The sequence below is a fragment of the Neolamprologus brichardi genome, chromosome 22 (genome assembly GCF_056152115.1).
Source record: "Neolamprologus brichardi isolate AB-2024 chromosome 22, ASM5615211v1, whole genome shotgun sequence".
In the NCBI taxonomy this organism is placed as follows: domain Eukaryota; kingdom Metazoa; phylum Chordata; class Actinopteri; order Cichliformes; family Cichlidae; genus Neolamprologus; species Neolamprologus brichardi.
Genome location: NC_142124.1, coordinates 30,864,659 through 30,884,116, shown reverse-complemented (window position 1 = coordinate 30,884,116; position 19,458 = coordinate 30,864,659). Strand labels below are relative to the sequence as shown.

Genomic DNA, 19,458 nt, shown 5'->3' with positions numbered 1-19,458 from the left:
CTTTTGTTTTTCCTCTTTCTGCAAATGCAATTTCCTGACAGCAACTCCATGCCTCATACCTGTTTTTGAAAACGTGACCTTTGCTGCTGTCATGTACACATATCCTCACCATCCCTCTTATGTGTGTGTATGTGCTTTCAGATAGTGAAGGTGTGGAGCGAGGATGGGGCCGGCAAAGTCGTGGAGATCCCGGCCGACATGACGGCTCGAGATGTGTGCCAGTTGCTGGTCTACAAGAGCCACTGCCTGGACGACAGCGCCTGGTCGCTGGTGGAGCACCACCCCATCCTCGGCATTGGTAAGAATCTCAGTGTTCTGAGTGGATCCCAGTGCGGACAGCGATGCTCGATCCTCGCCTTTTTTTTCCTCCTTTATTTTTTGCAAGAAAAAGGATTAAAGCTACTTTGGTGCAGTTTTTCAGTCTTGTATTGTGTTTATGCAGTGATGAAAAGGTGATTAAACACCATTAGAAGTTTCAGTGAGGTCGTCAGATTGTTACAAATTTGTTACATTATAACATTTTCTAAAAAAAAACTGGGAGCTTTGATTTTACTTTCCTGTAGATTAAAAGAAAAAAGCATGTAGGCCACATAATGCGATCCATGAAAAAAGGAAATTTTTTTCTTGTAGCTTCTAATAAGAGAATAAAAGCTTCCTGCTAAATCTCTGCATATTTGCCTTGCGTGTGCTTTTCTGCAGGTGTGTGTGCCCTGTGTATTCACTTGATCACAGCACCAGTGTTTGCATGGCTTTACCACTTGAGAGGGAGGTGTGGTACTTGTAGGATTAGGCATTTTCCATGTTCTACTCACATGCTTTTCCCTCCCAAATAGTTTGCTCAGAGAGAGGGTGGGGGGAGCGAGAAAAAAGAGGTAGAGGGGGCGGGAAAAAAAAGGAAAACATAGGACTCGTGCTTCGTTTCTTCACTTTTGCCGTGTGTCCCTTTTGAAGCTTTACTTTTTTTCCTTCTTCTTCTCTGGGTCTGCCTTTGTCCTCAATGAGGCTTTCCTCCTCTCGAGTCGTATTTTTAGAGTCAAAGGATTGCTTTGTGCTTTCCTGCTTGATCTGCGTTTCTGGGGGGGGGAAAAAAAGTGCACCGGAGCGATGGAATGTGAGGTGAGGAGAGGAGAGGAGAGGGAAGAAGGGAAGGAGAGATGAAGGGAGAAAGAAAGAGAGAGACAGACAGAAGGTGGGGGTGGAGGGCGGAGAGGCCTGGGACTGAAGCGTCATACCAGAGCTGCGAGGAACCAATCGCCGGTCTCTATTGGACGAGCCCCTAGCCTTTCTAGCCAATCGGCCCTTTCCTGACTGTCCACAGGAAATTCCCCCGCTTGTAGCCAACGAGGGCGTGCACGAGCGGACGCGCGCAGAGTCCAGACATTTCCACCCCTTAACTACAGCCAGAGCTAAGCAAGAAAAGAAGAAGTGAGTACAGCTTCAGTTTAGAAATGTGTGTTTGCGCCTCAGTGAAACAGGAGAGCCCTGCCTGCACGTCCACGTCTGACTGGAACATCCCATCACTATCAAATCTCACCTGCATCACTCTGAGATCATATGCCCTCAACTTAAGATAGACGAGGACACGCACACACAAGCACGCACACACACAAAGAAAGTAACTGGGCCTCCGTGGTGCACAGTGAGCAGGTTAGGTCTGTGTGAGCCTGTAATGTGTGGTTGTGTGTTTGTCTGTGGTTTGTACTTTGCTTATGGCTTTGCTGCTCTCAGCAATCAGCCTAAATAAATGACATCATCTTCCTGCAAACTCCCCCCTCCTCCTCCAACACCACCACCTTCACCTCCTCCCTCCTCTGCCTCACAGCGCTTCTTCCTCTTCACCGCCCCTCCTTATTTAACCTCTTAGTTCCTCGCCCGTCTCTTAGTAACAGGCGATGTTTTTTTTAAAATAAAAAGTATTTATTTCTTGCTGCGTCATTGTACACAATGCTGATGTGGGGGTTAATGTGGCTACATTTCTGCTGGAGACATCTTATATGGATCTCATGGACTCTGACATAGCAGCTTTCCATGAATCACAGTTCTAAATAATCCTTATTATTATCTTTGTTCATCCTCTATCTGAAACAAGCCAGCATTCTTCTGATTGGCAGCAAACAAACAAAAGGTTCTTGTATTTATTCATATATGTGAACAGCTTATTAATACTCTGTGACTCTGCGAGAGACTTTAAAATAACAATATCCTTCCACGGTTCCAGTGTAAGGCACATTTCACTGGAATTACATTCAGGTTCAGCCTCAAAAGCTGTTTTGTTCAGCCTGCTAGGGGATGCAGTTACAGCTCACAGTAAGTCCTTTAGTGACAAGGACACTTCTAAATATGCTGTCAACACAGGAGGGAGGAAAAAAAGTGGAAATGTATGCAAAAGAGCTGCTTGTTATGCTGTGGATGAATCCCTAAAATGAATCTAAATAAGAACAATGAACGGTGTTTTTGACATGAAAATCTTTTTAGTATACAAATGAGCCCTAAAAGCCGCGCTCGCAGATTTAAAACCGGACTGTTTCTGTCCAACGCCGTCCCCAGAGGGCAATTTCTTTTTTTAACATTGTCTGTGTCTGTGCCCTCATTCAGAGAGATGTGTGGAGGACCACGAGCTGGTGGTTCAGGTTCAAGCCTCCATGAGCGGTGACAGTAAATTCCTCTTCAGGAAGAATTATGCCAAATATGAATTCTTCAGGAACCCCCTGGTGAGTCTCCTGCATCCCTAAAGTGACCTTTCTGTGACTGCCTCGGTTTAGCACGCATCCCCCACAGAGCCACGTAGACACAGCAGCACGCACACACACAAAGAGGGAGAGAGGGGGAGAGAAATTGGGGTTCAAAAGGTTTTTCATCTTTTGATGTTTTTGAAATGCAGCGACAAATTTGTTGCTAGCAGCCAGCACCTCTGTGTTTAATCGTTTTAGCCAAAAATTAGAGGATTGTTGTGTTTTCTGGGTTTTTAAATCACCTTTTAGTCATTTTTCTATTCAGGAATCGTCAATAAGACAAAGAGTCGCAGCTGGGGTTTTAAGCCCTCATTACATGACGGCTAAATGGCAATGCTAAAGTATTTTAGCTACACTCTCTGCGTTTCCCGTTTCATTCTTCCTCCTGGAAGAAGCTAACGGTTTCAGTTAAAACTCATCATTATCTTTTTATCCTACCTTCAGACAGGTGCTAAAATCTCAAAATGCAAAGCTGATCGTCGTTTTTTAAAGACGTACACGTCCCTACTTTTGGCAGCCAGCGACTCGGCGCCGAGCGGCCTGCGTGGCATCTTTTCTGGCGTGGGGCTGTTGCTGTTGTGTGCTGGCCGGGTATACGGTGACATTATTGCTGTGGGTGATTTAGGTGTGTGTCAGAGCCAGCAGGTGACCTCAGCTCTGTGGTAATGAGCACAGTAAAACACAGGAGTGCTGGCCACGGCTTGTCAATCACGCTAAGAGTAGCGCTGCTGGTTAAAGGGGATTACATCAGCGGGTGAGATCATACTGCATCTACTCCGAGGGCTGGAGTGCCCTCTCTCTCTGTCTCCGCACCACTTTGGCTCTTAGTCCTTGTGTTGATTGAACACTCACACATACACACACACACACACACACACACACACACACACACACACTCTGGATAGAGAAGCACTATCCTAAGTGGTCTGTAGTGCCTCTCTCTCTTTCTTTGTCTCTTTGTCTCTCGCTCACTGGCGATCTCCGTGCGTCTTTTCCATCCAGAACTTTTTTCCGGAGCAGATGGTGGCTTTTTGTCAGGAGTCTGATGGCTCAATTCCTCCGTCACAGCTCTTACAGGTGAGTTGATGACTCAGTGAAGCAATACTATGAATTATACGAGCCCTGATATCTCAAGAGCGTTACCATCTGTTCATCCAAAAATATGCATGCACAGACAGATTATGGTGCTGCGCTCAATTTGCTTCCCGATTTTTAGAAATATAAAATAAGCTGCCTCATTATTTCGCTGCGATATTCATTTTTCACAGATTTTCATTATGATCTATTTTAAAAGCAGATACCCAAACAGTGCTGCATTCGCTTCCCCTGCAGCAGTGCTATTATAGTTATTTTTATTTTGGCTTGTTCTTTTTAATTCAGTTTAGTTTTTAATATTTGAAAATGTTGGTTTAGTTTTGTTTTCTCTTAGCTTCAGGTTGAGTTTTAAGGTCACAGGTCAGATTTGGGGAAAATCATCACAGTTATTGCAATAAAAACACAGAACGTGTTGAACGCGGTTGACTCATAGAGACTCGTCCAGACTTTCAGCAAACACGTCCACCAATGCCTCATCAGGCAAGCTGTAATAAAACTTTTTACCCAACTAACAAACACTCAAACTAGTTTGTTTTCCAAGTTCCACCAAATTATTTCAGTTAATTTTATTTATTTATATTTTATTTTAGTTAACAAACCATATTTAGTTTTGGTTAATTATAATATCCTTGCCCTGCAGCAGTATTAACGATAGATGTTGTTGTGCGTTCATTTTCCAGAACTTTCTGAACTCGAGCAGCTGTCCAGAGATTCAGGGCTATCTGCATGTGAAAGAGCCGGGACGCAAGTCCTGGAAAAAGCTCTACATGTTCCTGCGCCGCTCCGGCCTTTATTACTCCACTAAAGGAACATCCAAGGTGAGAAAGTATTGCTTTATTGATTGTGGAAGTGGTGTGAAGTAAACTAGATCTAGGGCTTGTCAGCTGCCTAATCCCACAATTTGTGTGTGTGTGTGTTTGCACTTGTTGTGCATTAGCTTAAATCATATATCGCCACCCTCACAACCCCCACAGGAGCCCCGGCACCTGCAGGTACTGTCCGACCTGGAGGACAGTAACGTCTTCACCGTCATCACGGGCCGAAAACTTCACAACGCCCCCACAGACTACCAGTTCTGCATCAAGGTAACACACAGACAAACCACAGACTGTAAATAAAGATGCAGCCACAGTGACATCACCTACTGGTTTGTGAAATCATGTTTTGAGGCTTCTGATTTTTAGGATTTTGGCCGCCTGGTTGTTATTTTTGTGGAGCCAGAGGTGACTGCGTTTGGGTGGTCAGAAAGCTGCATCCATAAACAGATATGTGCTATATTTAGCCATGATTTCATCCTAATTTTTGCTAAATAACATGGAAGTTGAAGCTAACAGTTCTCGAATAGTTTGTTAGTAGAAGTAGTCACACTTCAGGCCTCATTATTAGCCACATAATTACACACAAAATGCTCCAAAAGGTACCAACAGCACAAACACAGTTAAAGTGCAGTGATTCAGATTAGCTGAAATTTAGCTCAGCGGGCAGCTAGCGGCTACAGCTGCTAATCCGCTAATACTGCATAACTTCAACTTTAATAAAGTTTCAGTGCGTCAGTAACAACACATCTCACCTCTCATTCTGTGGTTATAGAGGAAAGAACTGGCTGAACAGACTGTAAACATGCTTATTTATGCTGGGAAGTTGTGCTTTTTAACATGGGAGTCTGTGGGGATTGGTTCAGTCTTAGAGTCAGCCTCTAGTGGTCATTATAGGAAGTGCAGTTTTTAACTTCAGGGCTCCCACTAGAGATGAATATTATTGTTCTTTAATAGCTAAAAAATGTCTCATTTGATTTTTTCCAATATAAAAAAACAGATTTTTTGACAGTTTTGAAATCTTTATTTAAAGTCAGTACTTCTCTGCATGCGTTGTATGTAGTGGGCGTGTCTGTGAGGACACATGGGTTTAAAACAGCACAGCAGGGGTTTAAACACACTCTCAGTACTGCGCCCCGCTCCGGGTGGTATCTGCGGTGGGCGTACCTGCTGATCTGGGATAAGCTCAGGGGGATAAGCAGGGATGGCACAGGGAATCTGGCCCACCTGACCTCTTCACCTCTCTTTTACACACACACACACACACACACACAAGTGCTAGACGATTGGCGTGTCAGATGCTGTCAGCGGGGGTGACAGTGCAGGATTGGGTGAGGGATTTTTCTTGGTGGGGTGAGGGGGTGGTAGGGTTTGTTGCCATGGCGACATTTATCTATGGGGTTGTATTTAGGGAGCAGTGTGCCTTATGCCCTTGTTGGTGGTGGAAGGAGGAAAGGAAAGTCTAAGCTGTGATTTTGGACAGAGTTGCCTGGAAAGTCGCAGCTCTGTCCATAAATAAATCATAAAAAAATAGATTTTCCTAACCTTACTGTATCACTTACTTTCATGTTATTTGACTGCATGCAGTGTATAAATATTTAATAAAGATTGGGTCACGTGGAAAATGCTAAATTCTTTTCAATCGACTCCTGATTGCCACTCTAACCCCCAAAGCAGTCAGATCTTTGCTGTGATTAGAGCGCAGACCTGTGCTGCCGAGCACAACAGTGGCTGCACTGTGACTGTGCTCTGGCATGGTCACATGAAGCCTTATTACTGTCCATGTTTGCGATGTGCATCTCGTTAATCTAATTCCCCGCTGCGTCCTCTGTTTGGTCGACAGCCCAGCAAAGTGAGGAGCGACTGCAAGGAACTGAAAATGCTGTGTGCGGAGGACGAGCAGAGCAGGACTTGCTGGATGACTGCCTTCAGGCTGTTCAAAGTAAAAACCCTGCACTTTTCCTGCTTCACAGTTAAACATTAATGAGTTAGTTGGTGCTTGGATGTTAAGCTGATGCCTTCTCCTCTCTCCTGCCCCCGTAGTACGGAATAGTGCTGTATCAGAGCTACAACGTGCCCCAGCAGAGGAAGTCTAACCTCTCGCCTTTTACTGCACCTGTGGTGAGGATCTGCTCTCTGTGACATCGCCTTACTGCAACTCTGCTCTAACAGCAGGGACGAATCCAGATTGACGCATGAATTAGCCCATAGTAATCTTGGGACGAAGCTCAAAGCTTCTTAAGAGGAAAAAACTTGTTTTATTGAAATGCTGAAATAGATTTTTATATTTGGATGACCAGGCTACTGCTGACGTTTGCTGCTAATGTAAGCAGACAGTTTACAGCAATATGACATCCATTAAAAAACATCCTATTTTTTTAATAAGTGAATATTTACATACTGTTCCAACACATGCACAGTTAACAGGAGAATTGTTTTTTGCAGGTGTGATGTGTAATCCCCTCGCACCATGAGGTGCTGAAAAAGGTGTCATAAGCTCCTTTGGAAAGATTGTGAATAGAATTGAAGTCTGTGCCCTAACCTTAAGATTAGACACTTCTACAGTGAGTTAGCCTGTGTTTAAAACTTCACACGCATACTCACAAACCCCGCTATCTGAAAGTGTTAGGCGATCAGTGGCAGCTCACTGGCCACTCAGTTTTCCTGATGTTTCCTGAACTCAGCGTTCAGTTTGGAAGCTGAAGCTGGGTTTGCCACCGCGCTTGTTCAATAGAGTAATGATGGTGTATGATTATCAAAGCTTTTAGGAAACCGTCAGAAAGACCGTGAGAAAAAATTAACACAGCAGATCTTCGAGCATTATGTTTAATTAATCTAACTTCTTCTGAAAGGTGTTAGGATATAATATAACAACGACTCCTAAAAATGGGAAAAATTAATGCTGGATTATTTTGTGAAGAGTAATATTATTATATTATATTATATTATATTATATTATATTATATTATATTATATTATATTATATTATATTATATTATATTATATTATAAGAAAGTCTTGACTAATTTGAGTCCCACAGCCAGCAGAGGCTTGTGCTTTTCCTCAAAAGGGGCATTTGTGGATTGACTAAAGTGGGTCTGTGTGCAGACAGGATTTGTCATGCTCCAGTGAGTGTGTCTGGCTTGTTTAACCCTTGACCCTTGTCTACCACCCCTCCACCCTTTTTCTTGTATGCCCCCTCCCTCTAACCCCTACCCAACCACCATCACCCTCCGCCCACCCTGCCGCTCTCCAAACAGCGAAGCGTATCTGAGAATTCCCTGGTTGCCATGGACTTCTCCGGGCGGACCGGTCGCGTCATCGACAACCCCATCGAGGCCCAGAGCGCCGCCCTGGAAGAAGGGCATACCTGGAGGGTAAGCAGAGGGAGCAAGGATTCTGTTCTGCAGGGTGGGGTTAGATAGGAAATAGAGGATATCTGAGTAGAAGTGCAAACGTATTCAAGCCGCAGCTGCTTTGTGCGATTACCACAGAATATGCAGGAGTTTCCCAGTATATTTAAAAATTGACTGCTTTTATGGATGGTATGCACTAAGCCTTTCATACCCTACAAGGCTGCGTTTTCTTTGTGAATTAAAGTGTGTAGTAGTTGCACTTTACCAAAGCTGTGCATCCTTCAGTAGAGTGTTTGTTATTGGACTAAAAAGAATTGAAGAGAGTGATTCACAGTAAAACATTCCTGTGTTTGTTTTGGTCCAAAGTGATGTTTAAACATAGTTTAGTTTGCCATGAGGGTTACACACGTGATGGGCATGGCTTAGGGACTTTGACTAATGCAGGGAGTTTTGTTTTAGATGATGATATCTAACGATAAATGTGGTGTTTATAGAAAAGGAGCCAGCGTATGAATGTCTTGGGCAGTCCCAGTCCCCTGCATCCATCTTCTCTGAGCACAGGTACTGAGCCTAGCAATAACACCATGAGCAGTATAAATACATTTACAAATATATATAATATGGTTGTGTCTGTGTGTGTGTGTGTGAAAAACTTCCTGTGTTTTTCAGTGATTCACAGGACACAGGTGTGGTTTCATGGTCGTATCATGAGAGAGGAAGCCCACAAAATGATGATACAACAAGGCCAAGTCGATGGGTGAGTTACGACATTGTCGAACGGAGAGCGCTCCTCATGTGAAGGCTCCAGTCGGAAGATAATTTTGTCAAAGTAGTCCAAGTGCTGTCAGGATGATTGTGCTTTGGTTCGTCAAAGCAGCAACACACACACAGCAAGTTTGAATGCTTTCCAGAAACTGCAAAAGAACACTGCTCAAAAAATTCCTGGAGCACTTTTTAATCAGAATATTGCATCAAGTCAGTTAAACTTCTGGGGATTGATGTGGTCAGGTTAGTAGCAGAGGACGTTTTAATCAGCTTCAGCTGCTTTGGTGTTGATAAAATAAACAACAGGTGAACTAGAGGGGCGACGATGAGACAACCCCCAAACAGGTGGAGGCCACTGACATTTTTCCCGCCTCATCTTTTCTGGCTGTTTCTTTCACTAGTTTTGCACTTAGCTTGGGTCTGTGTCACTACTGGTAGCATGAGGCGATACCTGGACCCTACCAAGGCTGGACAGCTTGGACAGTACAAACCAGTAAAGATCAATGCGAGCCATTACTAGAAGATTTGCTGTGTCTCCCAGCACAGTCTCAAGAGCATGGAGGAGATTCCAGAAGACAGGCAGTTAATCTGAGAGAGCTGGACAGGGCTGTAGAAGGTCTTTAACCCATCAGCAGGATCAGTATCTGCTCCATTGTGTCCAAGGAGGAACAGGGTGAGCGCTGCCAGAGATACAAAATGACCTCGAATGGGACACTGGTGCGAATGTCTCTGACTAAACAATCAGAAACTGACTTCATGATGTCTGAGGGCCCGACATCCCCTAGTGGACCCTGTGCTCACTGCCCAGGACACTGGAGCCAGATTTGCTTTTGCCATAGAATACCAGCTCTGTACTTTTCACAGATGAGTGTAGGTTCACCCTGAGCACGTATTAGAGACATTAAAGGATGTGGAGAAGCCGTGGAGAACATTACGCTGCCTGTAACATAGCATGACCGATTGAGTGGTGGGTCAATGATGGTCTGGGAAAACACACAGACCTCTACAGGTTAGGTGACAGCACTCTGACTCCCATTAGGTATCAGGATGGAGTCTTTGGAGCCATTCTCAGACCCTACTCTGGTGCTGGGTGGATCCTGGTTTCCTCCTGTTGAATGGGAATCTCTGATCTCATGTGGTGAGAGTATCCACTCGATTCCTGGAGGATGAAGAAATCGATACCATTGACTGGCCCTGCTGGCCTGACCTAAATGCAACAGAACACCCCACATTATGTTCTATGTTTCAGTCCATCTGAGCAACCAGGTTGCACCTCACACAGCCCAGGAGCTCAGTCATGCCCTGGTCCAGATCTGGGAGGAGATGCCCCGGTACACCATCCATAACCTGCTGCATCATTTTAAATTTTCAGGATGTCTTTGAATTCAGCTTTCTGTTAGTTTTCATCAAACGATGTGGCATCTTTTCATCCTAACACATTACCCAGTGGAGTAATATCCAACGTGATTTTTTCAGTTTAGATATGATGTGTTTTCAAAGTGGTCCATTAATTTTTTTGAGCAGTATATTCAAGGTGTGTATCAAGAATATGGAAATTCATGGTAGATATGTCAGTCCTTTTTATAAGGTGGTTGAACTAGTTCTCATGATGTAATCTTTTTCTTTCAGGTTATTCTTGTTGCGGGACAGTCAGAGTAATCCCAAGGCATTCGTGCTCACCTTGTGCCACCACCAGAAGATCAAGCACTTCCAGATCCTACCGGTCAGTGTGATTACAAAGAAAAATCTTACCGCCTCTGTTAAGATGCACTGAAATAAGAAACGGTGTGAAAATGACACAAATTTGACTTCTTGTTATAGTCTGACTGCTAAACTGCAGTCACAGTCTCAAAAACCAGCTGCTGTGGCTTGTTGGCATCACCGGCAAAGGAGTATATTTGTACCCAGAAGCAGGTCCATCTTTAAAAATAGTCTGCGATGCAGTTTAATTCTATAGTGTAAAAAAACCCTACGGCAGACTCTGCCCAGCGAGCCTGCTACACTCATTTAGCATCACCACCAACCCGTTTCCAAAGTACGCTGTGCTTTTTTAAGATTTTAAAATGTGTTTTTTGCTTCCTCCCAGGCAGCCGTGCACTTAGATTTATTTTGCTGCAGGACAGAAATCAGCTCGAAACAGCTCAGAGGGAACAGATCAATCAGTTATTGACAAAGATGCAGTTGCATGGAGAAAGTGTTTTAACTTTATATGGAAAAAGGTATATATGTATTTCAGACTGATTACTGATAATAGATGGCCATTCTCCTCCAGTGGAGTTTCTGTCCGTTCAGTCAAAAGTGTAAATGTTAAAAATGCCCAGTTGATAAAAATCATTCATGTTCATCCATCCCTGATATTCTAGTGTGGATCAAAGTGACTGATAGACAAACTAATCTGTAGGAGGATAAAATTTGTTGGTTTGGAGTTTATATCGTCAAAGAAATGCAAAAAGTAGCCAGTCGGATCACTCCACAGACTGTACTGAAAATATTAATGTCATCTCCAGGTCTGAGAAGGGATAATGTCCTAAATCTAACTGGCTTCATTAGTGTGTTTGATATGAAATCATTTGCTTATCTTATAAATGCAGTACAGTGGCCTGGCGATGTAGACCTGGATGTTCCATGTTTTATCGTTACCTCATAAAGATCAGTCTCTGTCATGTGGTGTCTAAACTATCTCCTCTCCTCCGTCCGATTCTGCTCTGAAGTGTGAGGAGGACGGTCAGGTATTCTTCAGCCTCGACGACGGCGCCACCAAGTTCACCGATCTGATTCACCTGGTGGAGTTTTACCAGCTTAACAGAGGAGTGCTGCCCTGCAAGCTCAAACACCCCTGCACCGCTGTGGCCTTGTGACACTCCTCCCCCCAAACCTTTCTTTGCACACCTCTCTCCCTGAGATCCCCCTCCCTCCCCTTTTGTCCCCTTTACCCCTTCCCTTACCAACGCAGTGGGGGTTGAGGAGATGGAGAAAAGTTACGTCTTGTTTTGCGGATGTGAACAACTCTGCAGGAGCCGGGACTGGAAGTCGATGTCCCCCAGTGGGTAACGTTCGTCTCCACCTTACTGCTGCTTGGTTGCTTGAATGAGAGCTGTTGGGACAGGCCAAGTGTCGAAGACTGTGGACTCCTGCGGTTGTTTTGTTATTGGTGTTCAGACCCCAGAAAAAGACCAGCGTGATGTGAAACCTCAAGATGGCTACAGTATGTTTCCAGTGGGTCTCTTGGATGGATCCCTTCCTTTAGAGTCCCAAACCTTTCAAACCCACCCACCTTCCCCATCCTCCAGGCCTGATAAGCTGTGGTGCCCGCCCTGTCCTCGATACCGAGGTGGGCGGGGAGCGCCACCTTCTGACTTCCTCAATGATCATCAGGGATGGACGGGAACCTCCCTGGGTCCCATCAAACTTGATCCAGGAGTTTTCTCAACCTGTGCAGTCCAGTCTGGATAAGCTGACACCCTGCCCTCCACCCCCCGGAAACACCTTAGCGGGGCATGACGTGGCATCGCTGCCGTGTCCCGACCCACAGACCCCTGATGCAACCCCAATCACGCCTCCACACGAGCTCAGAAAAAAGTCGGGAGAGAAACGAGAAGTCGCTGAAAGGCAAGACGAGCAGAGCAGGGGCGAGGGTTTGCTGAAAGGACAGAGGAATGTTTATCAGGAAGGCTGTACAAGCCTCTCTTGTAGAGTTGATTACTTGATGTCATTTTAATGCTGTTTTATTACTGTTGATTCAATGAAGAACTTGTTTTGCACTCCCAAGCGGACAGACGACAGCTCTTTAGCTAAGAGAAGCTGCCTCCTCTTCCTCCTTCACTCCCCTTCTGAAAAGCACGCATGTGAATTTCCATCAGCTCTGACTGGATTACGGTGGTGTGGGAGCACAGTCACATCATGCAGTGCTTTCCAGTAAGGTTTAAGAACATCTAACTAACCTCCCCAGCCGTGTGTGTCGTACCAACAAGACCACAACAATTAAAAAACATGAATGTGCTCTTGAACCAGCTGTAGGTGTCTCAAGACTTTAAGGAAGAAGAGAAAGATTTTCAAATAGACTCACTTAAAAGTGTGTCGAGCCCAAGCTTTCTACTATTTCGGTCTTTTTTTTCCAATCAAAATGGTTATTTTATCTGTTGGTGAATTTGTCTTTGAATGTTTTCCTTTTACTAAATAATTTCTGAGCTCTCTGCTTGCACATTTTTAAAAAATCAGCCTGATTTGTTGTCGATGGGTTGGAGCTGTCGTGTTCGGATTCTGACCACTGTTCCCTCGTTGAAAGCAACAAAAGCACTCTCGAAACTTTTATTAAAAACATTTTAAATATGAAATTTGAACAAATTACTTGAAACGTGAACTCAGTTGTCTGTGTGTCAACAAGCAGTCAAATGAGCTTCACTCGCCTTAAGTGAAAATTGTGAGCCTTGTGTATAAAATTGAAGCTATGTTTTAAAAAGTAATGCACATAGAGTAACACGTTTGGGTTTTTTTTTTTTCAGGGGTGGTGGAAGAACATCATGAGTGGGGAGAAATGGTGGGAGATTTGGGAAACAGTCCTTTTTTGCTTTCTTGTCAAGAAATGTAACACACTTACAGGATCTGTACGTTAAATATGAGGCTAATGCTAGCGTGACTAGCAGTCTTGACTCTGTGCAGTTAGAAAATCTGCCTAAAGCCACCTCTAAAGCTCAGTAATCAACATGTTTTATCATCCTGGAAACAGCAGTTTGTGAAAGTTATCTGATGTTTTTACTGAGCTTGGCTAGCTGGCTGTAGACTGCTAGCTAGCATCACACATAACTAGCTAGCTTCTCATCTCTGCCTTCTTTTCTAACAGGAAAGCAAAAAATATATTTTCCAAAAGGTCTAAAAGATTCCTGTAAAGTGAAAATCCATTGGAACAAAACTTTGAAAACATGTGCTGGTGATGCAATCTCAGATCTGGATAAAATGTCAGTCAACTCTATATTTAGATATTTCCATTAGCTGCATGAAGTGAGCACCATTGCTAAACATCAACAGGGTCGCTAAATTACAATCAAGCAGAAATGGCTTCTTTCTTGATTTCACAACCAATCCATCAAACAACAAATCCACCGCTACATAGACATAGGAAGCTAACATTACAGAGGGTTTCACTTAGTTTAGTAGTACCAGGTCATTGTTTGAGTAAATTAAGGGCCAGCAAGTATTTGTTTTTGTTCTTTCATTTTGAAAAAGTAAAAGTATTCAATTATTCAAGCTTCTCAAATAACAGGTTTAGTGAACTGAACCTCCAGTTTCAGATTGTTGTACTAGCTGTCACCTTTGGTTCTTGAGATTTTTTTTCATTCTTTATTTTTTGTAGACGCGTGACCCCTAACCATGTGACATTAACTTGTTGGCCATTTTGGACATGTGACAATGTAGGATAAAGTGAACAAGGCCCCAATCACACAAGCCTACAGACTGGTCTGCAACCAGCTGGAAACCACTGGTCATGATGGGGAAATAACTTGAATGCTTGCAAGTAGTTAATGGAGGTTGATGGTTTTCACTCGAAAAATAAAGTCTCAGTCACACATGCCTTCTGAGTGGTCAGTGACCCCTATTTTTCCCCAATGACCCACCTGTCAGTATGGAAAACATTTTGGAAACTGTAAAAAGTGCAGCAACAAAAGGAAACAAGGAGTATTTGCTTTTATGTAAAAGTTGTCCTTTTTTGAAACATGCTGGTTGTAAATCTCAAGCACAACTTTTACTTTGAAGAAGGAATCCTCTCTATCTCTGGTTTGTGAGATAGAGATTTACTACTGCTCAGAGAGTAATTACAAAGATCTTTCAGACATACATGACACGCAGCGATGCAAATATGCTAGCAACCAAAGGAGTCATTGGGAGGTTTCCATTATAGCATCTACTTTGGAACTGATTTCACCCAGCGAGAGCCACCAACCTCCTGGAAGTACTACCAACCAGTCCGTAAATATGTTTCCCTGACAACCAGTGGTTGTATCGTTTCTAAATTGATGCCACGTGAGAAATCTCAGTACACCAAAAATTGACCAAAATCTTCTAAATTGACTAAATTGGATATTAGCGATGGTTAGTCTGTAGGTCTAGCTGCTGTGATAGTAGATCTCATGGAAAACATTTGTCACGTGAATGTGTCCAAAATGTGTTACCATTTTACTGTTTCGGTTTCCTTGAATTTTTGGTTGAACGCTAGCTTTATACTAGAACATACCACATGTATGTTACAGAGAACGAGTTTGCTAATTGGTGGCTAAATGCTAAACACAGAACCTTAACCTTATGCCCAATCTTAGCATTCATGGTTCAAAACTCATTAAAGTGGCATCAGTTTGTTAATCAGTCGGTATCATAAGCTTTTTTCCCCCTCTACCCTTCCCTCCATTTTTTTTGTGTCATTTGGTCCCATTACTGGCTTTTTGTTGAGGGAACCAGGGTAACGCTAACTTTTGGATTCACCTACATAGGATCATCCCACAGGTGCTCCTTAAGCAGTCTGGAAAATGAACTGAAAACTACACATAGCAGGTAAAGCAGAAAAAGTTGGTCTACTGAAAAAAAACGAGCTGTCATCAACCAATTGTAGGAGAAAATGCCAATTGTTGATGCTGTTGCCAGGTCTCTAAAAATGAATCTGTAATAGTCAGCATAGAGATCAGTTCCAAAGAATTCACATAGAAATTCCTCTTGAAGTAGCTTAAACAGATCACGAGTTAGTTTATTTTTAACCTTATTTATAGTAACAGGAAAAAGATGCCCAAGAAAGGAGACGAGGAACCCTTTTGTCATTCCGACTGTCACATGACCAACTGAACCCGTGTGACATAACACCTGCTTTTGTGCAGCACTCGTCCCGCCCTCACCTGCAGTTTCCATCCATCCTACCCCAGATTCACAGGGTTAGAATGAGATCGACAGACTCTAAGCACCGACACTGACACACACACAGACACACACACAATCCACTGCCACCACCAGCCAACTAATCGCGTGACTTAAACGACTCACCAGCTCTGCACTCCACCAATCAGGCCTTTTTGGTCAGTCAGGTCAGACTCTCTCCAGGGATTGGATAATGCTTGAATCCCCCGCCCCCCTCTCCCACCTGTGTCCAGCCTGTAAGCTATATGACCCTGTGGTAAATGTATGTGTTGGTGTGCGGATGACCAGACTGTTATATTCACTCTTCAGGAAGTCTGCTGGCTAACGCGCTTGCCCTTTTAGAGGCGGTAAAAAGACAGTCTGGTAAAGTCGGGGGGTAAGCTGCAGATTTAGAGGAGACGGGAGTTTGACTGGAAGTTTCCCAGCATTCCCAGTCATCAGTACAGGTTCTTCCCTGTCTGACAGAGGATGAAAGCCACGTCACTATGGGTCAGCGGGGACAAAATCACCGTCCTCCCTCCATTTTTTTTTAAGTCACTGTGCTACAATGCAATCGTTCACAGAAGTCCAATCATATGAATATATACCAGTATAAAGTCTTGTTTTCAAAGTATGTGAAGCTATGGAGAAGATGTAGATCTAACACTGTACCTAGGTCACAGATCACTATGTATGGGCTGTTATGCTTTTGCTCATAACTCCATGTAAAATGAAGAATGATTTGTTTTTTCCTTTTTTTTTTATTATATGATTGTGTGTATGACTTTATTGTGTATTGTCTTTGGTTTGCCACAAAATGACGTATACCACAGCATATACAGTATTAATTAAATTAAACATATTTTTTTTTTATTTTAAGAAATCAAACTGGATTTTTGGCACGTGTCAAATTTCTGAACTTCAGTTGTGTTTATAAGCTGACAGGCTGTCGGAGTCTTCATCTCTGCCAGGTTTCAACTCTTTCAGTATTCCCTCTCTGTCATTTATACTCCATGTTTGGATATTAAGCCCACACACACACACACACACACACAGAGCATTGTTTTTTGATGGAGAGCGCACACGCTAATTCTTAAGCTTTTCATCACAAGTAGTGCAATTATAAGCTGTAGCTCCAGAGGATTGTGCATCTCATTATAATGTCTATGTTGTCTGATTATTTTTCTTAAAGGTGCGTAACATTTTTTTGTATTCTCTCGCAGCACGTGCCTCTTTCTGAAACGGTCACAGCTCCCTAGTTGCCGTCCGTCCACTCTCACACTGCGTTTCAAATTAGCTGTGACTGTGAAATGCAGCCTTACCGGAACTAAATGCTAATGTGGACGTCACACGTCAGTCCCACTGAACTTCGGTGACTTACACTATAGGTGCAAGTGAAGCTAACTCAGTGTTTTTATTGCTGGGTCAAAGTCATCATAAGTTGAAGTCAAATATAAAATTTCAGGGAGGAAAAAACAAAAACAAAGGATCAAATGAACTGTAATCATTTTTTCTCACGTACGCTCCTCCACTGTGCTTTGCTTCATTCTGTCTGTGCGGCTCCTGGATCTACATTGTATCCTTTTCAGGTATTTTTTGTACAAATAAGGGACTGATATATTCTCTGTTTATTGGAAATTAGAATAAAAGACAACATTGCTATAAACCAAACATGCCTGACTCCTGCTCTGTTGTTCTCTGCTGTTTGAAGTTTGGATTAGATACGCTATGTACTCTCACTCGTATGCTGGAACATTTACAAAAGGTCTTCCTAACTGCTTTTATTCTTGCAACCAGATTCCAATTTTGGACATTTTCATCATTCATGGAAGATTTTCAGGATTCAGATACTCCTTAGAGTATTCCAGTCTAATAAGGTACAGGAAGCAGTCTTTCTAATTTTGCCTTTTTATCATCAATTAATCTTTCATTTGAAATTTGAAGCAAATATATTTAACTGTAATAAATAATGTAATTTAAAGGCTACAGAGATAGCTAGTTAGCTTCCAGGATTGTCCATTACATCCAAAAAACAGTTACTTTTGAGTATTGTGCCACCCCTTATTTCTTTATATTTTTCCAGGAAATGGGAAACAGCTGCAGAGATTTCTGGGGGGGGGGGAAAAAAAACACCTGACACCTTTTGCCGGTTTCTAGCACAAACTGTGATGGAGCCTCCACCGTGTTTTACAGGTGACTGTAGATACTGCAAGTCACTGTAGAGTTTCTGCAAGTTTTTGTTGCACCAGAACCTTCAAATTTGGATTCATCAGACCTGTTCCCTACTGGTTTTCAATCCAGGTCTTGCATACTTTGCATACCTCTGCATTTCCCTTCTTGTGCAGACGATAAAGTAACATTAAAAGGAAATTGCTTTTGTTTATTTATTTTATTCTTTTATTTACTTCTTTTGATAAAACCCACTAGCCGTTTGAGTAAAAATAGATGAGCCTTAGACCCCCAACCAGTCACGGCAGATGGCTTCCCCTACCTGAGCCTGGTTCTACTGGAGATTTTCCTTCCCACTCACTCATACAGAGTTATCTGATTGTTGGGTTGTTTTCTGTGTTGCTGTAGGGTCTTCACCTCACAATATAAAGATCCTTGAGGTGACTGTTGTTGTTAGTTAGCGCTATATAATTACAACTGATTTCAATTGAACTAATTTGTGCAGAGTGTAGTACAAATGATACTTTTTGTTTTTAGTCACATCTCCCAGATGGACCACTTCACTGGTTACCTGGCTCTCCACTAAGGTCCCCAAATATTCTGTTTTTTATGGTGGCTCGAGATTTAGAGCACATTGTCCAACACTCATAAGGTCTTCAGGTAAGACAGTGTGATGGATGCATGCAACCACACAACTGAGATACTTAGGTAATATTCATTTGGTCTTTTGTCTTATGTTTACGTTATGCTCTAAAGCTTCTGTGATCATAAGTTAACTAATTTGATATTTTGAGTTTACCTGTAATGCATGACAGCACTAAGCTATAGCCCAAATGGTGGCATAGACTTTGCTTTGCATTGTTTGTTATTTTATATAGGTATGTTATATTGATTATATTTCTGCTCTTTCTGAGTTACATGACCTCCGCTCCAGTCCTTCCTGGTTTGGCTGAAAGAGGAGGCTGAGGGTGGAGCTGGTTTAAATGCAGAAGCCAATAAAGTGGACTGGACCATATACTGCGATCATGCAGGGGGAATGGGGTTCTTCTTGAATGATGGTTAGCTGTTATCTCTTTAGTTTTCACCTTTGGTGTATATAATGGTTTATTCATTTGCTATATAACTGGAGCTGTTTCTCATTTGGGCAGGTCAGTTTGTTGAGTTATGTTTTTGTTAAGTGACTTTTGACTAGCGTTCTGTTAAGTTAACCTCTTTTATGGGTCCACTTGGTTCTTAAAAACTTTATTTTTGTTATTTTGAATTTTGGTAATCATCTTGTCCTTTTTGAGGGTATAATAAAACCCATTTTTTTGAAGATTACATTTGTGCCTGTGTGTTCCTGGCTGCTTGGATCATGACAGACAGTGAACCGTCACTACCCCCCGATCTGTCCATCTAGGTGTGTGGATGCAGCTTGCAGTGCAAAAAGCCAGTCCAGTGCTTTTTTTGAGGCCAATTACCACTAAACTAGGACAGGGTAGAACACTAACTAACCTCACATGTAGTTAGGTTAATAAATGTGTAAGTCAATGTATACAAATAGCTGGGCAACACAGTGGTGCATCTATCACCTCACAAGTTGCTATTATCAGTGTTATCAAATGTAACTGGAGCAGAAAAGGATAACACCTCAACCTGCACCACTGCATC

At 42.8% G+C, this 19,458-nt stretch overlaps 1 protein-coding gene across 2 annotated transcripts in view; it reads left to right on the top strand.

Annotated features, from left to right (window-relative positions):
• LOC102786028 (growth factor receptor-bound protein 10-like) overlaps window positions 1–17,310 on the top strand; it is a 49,261-nt gene extending 31,951 nt beyond the window's left edge. For both annotated transcript variants that reach the window (XM_087835364.1, XM_087835365.1), the window contains 12 exons: window positions 142–298; window positions 2,596–2,711; window positions 3,735–3,809; window positions 4,508–4,645; window positions 4,802–4,912; window positions 6,486–6,584; window positions 6,686–6,763; window positions 7,903–8,019; window positions 8,493–8,559; window positions 8,668–8,755; window positions 10,393–10,486; window positions 11,475–17,310. In XM_087835364.1, coding sequence (XP_087691490.1) covers window positions 142–298; window positions 2,596–2,711; window positions 3,735–3,809; window positions 4,508–4,645; window positions 4,802–4,912; window positions 6,486–6,584; window positions 6,686–6,763; window positions 7,903–8,019; window positions 8,493–8,559; window positions 8,668–8,755; window positions 10,393–10,486; window positions 11,475–11,621 — 1,287 coding nt within the window. In that variant the 3' untranslated portion in view covers window positions 11,622–17,310. The remainder of the gene's footprint in view (window positions 1–141; window positions 299–2,595; window positions 2,712–3,734; window positions 3,810–4,507; window positions 4,646–4,801; window positions 4,913–6,485; window positions 6,585–6,685; window positions 6,764–7,902; window positions 8,020–8,492; window positions 8,560–8,667; window positions 8,756–10,392; window positions 10,487–11,474) is intronic.
• Window positions 17,311–19,458: the final 2,148 nt, after the last annotated feature.